This window comes from Nicotiana attenuata, chromosome 1, assembly GCF_001879085.1.
Source record: "Nicotiana attenuata strain UT chromosome 1, NIATTr2, whole genome shotgun sequence".
Lineage (NCBI taxonomy): Eukaryota > Viridiplantae > Streptophyta > Magnoliopsida > Solanales > Solanaceae > Nicotiana > Nicotiana attenuata.
In genome coordinates, this window is record NC_031989.1 from 10,872,766 (window position 1) to 10,880,432 (window position 7,667).

Genomic DNA, 7,667 nt, shown 5'->3' on the forward strand with positions numbered 1-7,667 from the left:
TTCAGCCAAAAAAACAAAACACAAATTCAAATCCAAAAATAATGCCAAAACATGAAAAAAACTTCAGCTCCTATCCTAAAGTATCATTATCATCTGTTTAACTCTGAAAATTTTTAAAAATTTGAACGTCGAATCACAGAAGAATTTATAGAAATTACATTAACAACATGAACAACCTATCAAACTAAACCCTATCATAAATACATGAATATCAAAATCCAAAACCAGAAATTAAATTATAAAACAAAACACAGAAAGTTAATGCAATGTACCTGTGATTAAATCGTAATATGGGAACAACGACGACTAGCAGTTGAAAATTCGAAAGAACGACGAAAACCGTTTGATTTCTGAGAAGAGCAAATCGAAAAACGCGAATAACGGGAGAGAGAAACAGTAGAGCACTAGCGTATACTTGGAGAGAAAGTAGTCTTTTAACAAAAAAGGGTAAAATAGTCTTTTCAAATGGCTTTTAACAAAAAAGTGGGTATGGGTGCAAACAAAAAGACAAAGCAGCTAGAGGTTAAAAAGGGGCGCCCCGTGCAATTTTTAGCCCCGATTGTGACACAACTTTTAAGTTTTAACCACTAAAGTGCTTCATGCGACTCTTCATCATGAGATGATATACCCAATTTAAAAACTTGTACTATATATCCTTTGTTGGTTAACAAAATAATTCTAGGACATTTTACGATCCAAGATTATAGGGTGAATGACGAACGAGATATATAACAAGTAACAAACACTTGTGTTTTTGTCCAAAAACAGCGCTACAAGAGCTCTCAGCCCTTTGAATATTTCTACAACACACACTTTTGCCCTCTTTTCTTGTCTTGCTTTTTCCTAAGTTTGCTTCCTTTTCATTGTTTGCAGAAGCTAATTCCATTGTTCGCCACTTATCCAAATGGTATGTTGCATGCATTTAACTACTTCTTTATTCGCCTTTAGTCAAGAGTCTCGTTTTAAATGGCATGCGTTTGTGCTTTTCTTGTTGGGGGATTGTTATTGAGCTTCATTCCCTGACTTGATTTCTAGCTAGTTTTCTTTTGTTGCTTTGTTTTCCTTTCGATATAAACAAAAATTACTTCTCTCTTGTAGAGATATATCTTGTTCTTCTTTTCCCCAGTTTTCTGTATTTTCTCATCATGCACGGGCATTTTGAACATACAAATAAAAGGCAAATGTCTCTGACGAAAAAAAATATTCTCATTTTCATCCGCTGAGACGATATTTCACCCAAAAAAATAAGAATAAAATAAAAGACGGATAAGACTAATTAGCATTAAAATTTCTTGAAAGGAGAATATAAATTATTTGTTCATATTCCTCTTACTATAATTGAAGCTCATTCCCTCACATAATCAAATTATTATCTATAAGGTACATATGGGTAACTATTTACCTGAAAATAGGTGGATAATCAGAAAAGTAGAGGAGGTTAGCTGCTCCAGGTCCTGTTACATTTAGCGTGTAAAAATTCTTTGGAAGATATAAACTAATATCTTAAGAAAAAAGGTTATGCCTTGTATTTGTCTTTAAATTACGGGTTTTCTTAATTTTTTTTGGATTTCCCACCGGATGTCTTGTAACGATTTAGGGCTTGACTAATTTTAATTTGGGTTTGTGCTGGGAAGTCCCAAACGCTAATGTGACTCTATTCCAGACTCGAACTCGAGACCTCTGGTTAGAGATAAAAGAGTATTTACCAACTCGCTATGTAACTGTGTGATCTATTTTTTAATTTGAAAATAGGCGAATTCGGCATCAGGGATAGCAGTGAGTGATGAGTGCAAGCTGAAATTCATGGAGCTGAAAGCAAAAAGGAACTACAGATACATAGTGTTCAAGATTGATGGTCAGCAAGTTGTTGTTGAGAAGGTTGGGGAACAAGGAGAGACTCATGAAGATTTTGCCAACAGCTTGCCTTCCAATGAATGCCGCTATGCTGTTTTTGACTATGATTTCACTACTGATGAAAATGTCCAGAAAAGCAAGATCTTCTTTGTTGCTTGGTACGTACACTCGCAATATAAAGAATTTTTACGCTATCAGTGCGACTCAACATGTTATAGTAGGTTATATATATGAATATCTAGTTACTTGTTGTTGTAGGTCAACTTAACCTGATAACGTAAAAATCTTTAATTTTCCTCGTTTTGTATGGAGAGTTCCTTGTTTTCCGGTCTTAGTAAGTTACAGACTGAGAAGTTCTTTCGTGGGATGATAACAAAATGGGCCTCAAGTTGGCCATCCTATATATCATGGAGATTTGCACAATTCGATTTCTAACAGCAGCTTTTTGAAGCTAAGTAGATGTGAACTATACCGCTTTAGGCTTTAATGTTGTTTTAAGTTTGAATTTTTTTTATCTTTCTTTTTCCGTATGATTTGCAAAGCGCTAACCAAATTTAAGTTTACGTTGAACTCTAATAACATTCACCAGCCAAAAAAGTAATACTTTGGACATTAATTGATGGCCTATTTTCAAGTTTGTGCGTATCATCCTTCAATGAATCTCAGATTTTCAATTCATCTTAGGAACAGTGTTCAAGGCATGCATGTAATTTCACATAGAGTGTTGCATTATACGAATCTAACTTCTTCATAGGTATGCATGCTAACATAGAATGTTGCATTCCACGAATCTTTTTACTGGTTGTTGTTTATGATTATGTTGCTCGGATCCTCCAAAAATGCAGCCGCACCGGTGTCGGATTCTCTAATAATGCATAACTTTTGGAGGATCTGACATACACCTGACGGCATTTTTGGAGGATCTGAGCAACACAGGTTTATGGTGGTCGATTACATTTAGATGGGGCTAAAAGCTTCTATGAAAGATATTGTTGAGCCATTATTCATGTGAGTTGATAAAACTGCTGTGGGATGTAGGTCACCAGAAACAGCAAGAGTAAGAAGTAAGATGCTGTATGCAAGTTCCAAAGATAGATTCAGGAGAGAATTTGATGGTGTCCAAGTTGAGTTGCAAGCTACTGATCCAAGTGAAATGAGCTTGGATACCTTCGTTGGCAGAGCTCGCTGATCGAAATTTGTCTTTAATTTCCCCTCTACATATATTGTCAGGCCTTTTTATTCAGTCACTAGTAAAAGCATATGTTAAAGGCCCTTCCTAATGGAATTTTGTGTTCATTTATACTTCTTGTCTAAGACGTTCAGTTTATTTGTCTTTTAAGATTTTTGTTTTGTATACTATAAACATGATCATGTGTGACAATGTGATGAGATCCTAAATTCTAATTATATTTCCTGTTGTTGTCTTTCCTTTTTTCTGTTCATCTTTTTGTAATTAAGTCTTGAAAATGAAACTCAGAACAGGATTTCCGTTAGATTATTAAGCAAATGAACCCCCTTTTTTCACATTGATCCTGTTTTAAAAGATATCAAGTTTCCACAGTTAGAAGATCAAAAGTCCTTTTACATTTTCAAGAAAATAGTGTTAAATCCAGGATTTCACTAATCTCACTAAACTATGTTCAGGTTATGTAGGTTTAATCCTAATCATAAGAGGTTTCTTCTTTGATTATGTAAAGAATGTGATTAGTTTCTACCATTTTGAAATTTCCACTCCGACACATTTTATCTGCTCTGTATTGCACAAGGAGATAGAGCATTTATAGACATATCGAGAAGCAAATCGATAATTGTTATATAGAAATGAAAGCTAGCTTGTTAGTTCAAGGAGATAACCAAAGGAATCTTGATTATTGAGTTCACTGGAACTTTTCTTCGCTCCACTTAATCTTTAAATCTCGGATTAGGAGGGAAAAATTCAAAAATTTATAAAGTGCACTAAGGGATGTTTCTTTCGAATGCTAGCATATCTGTTTCTTCAGAGTTTGCACTTTCCTATCGAACTAGGGGATACTTCATGTATAGTTCGAGATACTTCGTTATGGAAATGTAATCCAATTTTTAGCTTAATACTTCGAGTCAATTAAAGTTGATTGCACAATATGCATGGAACAAATGAGCATTTTTCAACATAGATTGACATAATAAAGAACAATAATATTCTGCCATATATATCTTGAGGAAAACTGATATACAGTGATTCAGAAATGGCTTCTTTTCTCACTTCTGAATTTAGGCAAAATTTAAAGAAAGATAGCTTAGGCAATTACTATGTCCCTGATGTGGAAAGTTTCAAACACTTTGAGTTTCTTCCCACTGTTCAACTTGCTTTGTTAGATTCTCTTTTCTCTCGAGAAAATTTTGGAGATCCGCGGGGCTCCAGGGAGGGGCCATGCTACATGGTTTTGAAGATGAAGCATTATTAACCCTGGAATGTACCCTAAACTTCTTTCTTATTCCTTTCGTCGAGCAAATCAATGTGTCTGAACATACTTCAACTGCTTCTCTAGGCATAGTGGGTCGATACTTCAAAAGCTTGGCATATTCGGACAAGAGATGAAACATGTAGTCATAAATGTATTTCATCTGTAGCTCCTCATGTACAAATCTGCTCCCTGATTTTCCAATTTCTAGTGCCTGTTGAGAGTCTTTGTGCTCGAACATTAAATTCATAAAACGATTAATGTGACAGAAGATTAATTAGCGTTGTCACATACATAGAATGTTACCTTTTCTGCATTCTTATTGCCCCAGTCTACTGCAAACTTGATGGATTTGCATTTGTCGTTCTCATTTATTGGCCAGTAATGAACTGTTGGCAGCAAACTCCTTGTGAAGAAATCATAGTAGTGGGGATTTATGAGGAGAGCCACAGAATCACAGGCTAGAATGTACTTTTGACTCACTGACCATGCAAGCCCTTCAACATAAATCTTGTATCTTTTCATGCCAATTCCAAGAAAAAAATATGTCCAACATAAATGAGTTAGAACAATAAAGAGGCTAAGAAGATATGAAAGATTCAGAGAAAAAGGTCTAGTTTGAAGGTACTGCATGGACTGCTTACCTATGAGTGCACTGTGTAGCTAAATCTGAAGTTTTATAGCCTTGTCTTCGTTCACGCACCCATTGCTGAAAAGGACTCATATCAGCTTATCAAAAATTGCAGATCATGATATAATGTTTAAATTTTCAGCTTCGTAAAGGGGAGCCTTGGTACAACTATAAAAGTTGTTGCCATGAGACCAAGAAAATCATAGTTTTAAGCCGTGGAAACAATCTCTTGTAGAAATGCAAGCTAAAACGGCTTACAATAGACACAGTGTGTTCTGGCCCTTCTCGAGACCCCGTGCATAGCAGGAGCTTAGTGCATTGAGTGACCCTTCATAGTGAACCTAAACTTTGCATCTATTAAGGGATTCCAAAGCACCAAACTCTCAAAAACTGAGGCACAGGTTGACCACTTACCATGTCATAAATTCGAGCATTCCAGTCCTGATTCTTAGAGACATTGCACTTCAAAAGGTCACGTCTTGATTGGCTTAATAATGCATTTCCTTTCCAATAAGCATAAGGCTCCCTTTCTGTCCACTTAATCATCTCATTGCTTTGCTGCAAATCTTTTTTCAGTATATCCCATGGCTTTATGTTGAGTTCTGGCCTGCAGTAGTACCAAAATAAAGAACCATTTCTAATATACACCACAAAAAATGCTACTGATATTTCAACTTAACTTTGGCTTGAACTTGAAAAGATAAGAATGTTTACCAACCCCAAAAGGACCAATCAGGGAAAACAATGTCAAAACTCGAGTCATTTCCACAGTAATGAAACAATGGTGGTGGAATTGAATCCTTTGATTTTCCATAATCACTTTTTTGTGTTACTGGTTGATCACCACACTCGAAAACAATATCTAAATCCGGTAGCATGCCAGGGTAAAAACTAAGAAGTTGCAATATCCCCCACAATGTAACCATGTCCCTTTTTTGGAAAGTTGGTTTATACTTCTCAAAATACACTCTTCCATTTACAATAACTATTCTAAAATGGGCTACTTCTCGTGCTCTTTCTACCATTTTTCGCGTTATCCCTGTGTCCTTCCATGGCCTTAAATCTTTATGAATCCATCGAAAGTATTCAGGGCAGGACTCGGATGATGAACTGAATTTAGGCTTGTTTGGTGAAGTTCGCGGACACTTAATTGAGCAAGAAACTTCAGGGAAAAGATCAACTTTATTCTTCTGCAATGAATCTGTATGGACAGACTAAAAAAAGAAAAATGTCGCTATACATGAGAAAAATATTAATTTCGCATATGATCACTAAATTTTATAAACTACAACAGTAAAGTCAGAAAACTATTTTTTGTCACGTTAAACTGAATCATGTGTAAATTGTTCAGAAAGTACAAATGACTGGAATGTCAAATTCCAGCGTCAGATTATGACAACAACAAGAATAACAATAACAACTACTACGCCTTAGTCCCAAACAAACAGAGCAAGCAGTTACTTACAACGTCGTTCCATTCAATTGTTAGTGCTATAACAGTAATAGATATAAGAATAAGAAAGAATCCAATAGTGTTTTTAATCCAAGAAGTCCTGCGTTGCCTTTCAATCATTCCAAAAGTTGAAATCCGCATGGAAATTTACAGCACTTTAGCTATGTTTCTTCAATTTCCAGCTAGAATACCAAACTATATTCAAGCCTTAATCTCATCTTTAATTATTAAAGAAAATAACAACTAAGTAGTGTTTTTCAGTAGTGAAAGAGATTGAAAGCTGAGATTTGATGCTTTTCCTGATAAAACTAGATCAAGAAGAAATTAATGGTTGGTTGAGATTTGTTAAACTTGTAACCTCTAGCGTGCAAAACTTCATAAAATGGTTGCGAAGTTTTGGCATTTGAAGCCATGTGCTGAATCTTGATTTCTTTAAATTTGAGTGTATTGTTTGCTCCATAAGAAGAGCAACATTTGGTGGAAAATTAGTGGCTTCAAAATATTTATGATTAGTTAAAAATAAGGATTCACTTAATTCTGGATGTTTCGGAATTCATAGAAATAGGGAATTTTTCTGTAATGTCTTCTTTACCCCTTGATGCGAGTTAATATTCATACTTGTTTTTTTTTTTTTTTTCCTTCTGATATAAATGTTGTATTCCATAACTTTAGACCTATTTAATTATATTCGAAACAACCAACCACGGTTGTGGTGGAGTGGTAATGACTCCTTCACCCTTAACCAGAGACCTCGGATTTGAGCCTTGGGTATGGAATCGTCTTTGCTAGAAAACGCTTAATCGACCCCAATATGGATACCAGATATTGAATGGGAAACCAAAAGAAATATTAGTATTTGAAATATATTTCCAAAAGTCTCCAATGAGTCTGTCGTAATCTTCTGTAAACTTTGTATAAAATGTATTTTCAGCATTGTAAGATGATATCACGAGTTAAAGAAGCTGTGATGATAACAAGAATGGTATAATTATATGAATTATAATCTAAATCGAAATGACTATTGTATACGGTAAAATTATGTGCCCCGATTTTGTGGGCCCGAAGGCTCACAACAAGGAATAGAAGGTTCGCGTCGAGGAATAGACTTACTATGGACCGAGTTCGAGCCCGGAGGCAGAACACGAGGCTCGAAGATTTAAGTGTTCGAGGAACATCGGGGCCCAGTGTGATCAACCCCGAGATAATGCCGTTATAAGTTTGTAACAGAATGAGCAAGATTCCTGCCACACCCAAGATCATGGCGTAAATTCCGTAATAGATTTGTATA

At 35.4% G+C, this 7,667-nt stretch overlaps 2 protein-coding genes across 4 annotated transcripts; one reads left to right on the plus strand and one right to left on the minus strand.

Annotated features, from left to right (window-relative positions):
* Positions 803-3,278, plus strand: LOC109238285 (actin-depolymerizing factor 12-like). Its single transcript, XM_019404745.1, has 3 exons — positions 803-907; positions 1,753-2,012; positions 2,893-3,278. Exons 1-3 carry the CDS (start codon positions 905-907, stop codon positions 3,041-3,043), a joined length of 414 nt encoding a protein of 137 aa, XP_019260290.1. The 5' UTR covers positions 803-904; the 3' UTR covers positions 3,044-3,278.
* LOC109238371 (protein O-glucosyltransferase 1-like) lies at positions 4,018-6,825 on the minus strand. Of its 3 annotated transcripts, none has more exons than XM_019404901.1 (6): positions 6,738-6,825; positions 5,641-6,140; positions 5,341-5,533; positions 4,940-5,004; positions 4,602-4,812; positions 4,018-4,509 (listed from the first exon to the last, which is right to left on the minus strand). In XM_019404901.1, the coding sequence occupies exons 1-6, from the start codon at positions 6,780-6,782 to the stop codon at positions 4,165-4,167; spliced, it is 1,359 nt and encodes a 452-aa protein (XP_019260446.1). In that variant the 5' UTR covers positions 6,783-6,825; the 3' UTR covers positions 4,018-4,164. The 3 variants fall into 3 exon arrangements, with proteins under 3 accessions (XP_019260446.1, XP_019260385.1, XP_019260501.1); XM_019404840.1 differs by lacking the exon at positions 6,738-6,825 and adding an exon at positions 6,392-6,729; XM_019404956.1 differs by lacking the exon at positions 6,738-6,825 and adding an exon at positions 6,392-6,729 and having other exon boundaries at positions 4,417-4,520.

What these genes read in the sequence shown, in the direction of transcription:
- LOC109238371 (XM_019404840.1), bottom strand. Translation starts at nt 6,520, where the DNA reads ATGCGGATTTCAACTTTTGGAATGATTGAAAGGCAACGCAGGACTTCT. An exon ending in GATTGGTCCTTTTGGGGTTG is followed by an intron (nt 5,534 to 5,640) that starts GTAAACATTCTT and finishes GTACTACTGCAG; the next exon opens with GCCAGAACTCAACATAAAGC. An exon ending in ATGCTCGAATTTATGACATG is followed by an intron (nt 5,005 to 5,340) that starts GTAAGTGGTCAA and finishes AGTCCTTTTCAG; the next exon opens with CAATGGGTGCGTGAACGAAG.
- LOC109238285 (XM_019404745.1), top strand. An exon ending in AAGATCTTCTTTGTTGCTTG is followed by an intron (nt 2,013 to 2,892) that starts GTACGTACACTC and finishes TGTGGGATGTAG; the next exon opens with GTCACCAGAAACAGCAAGAG.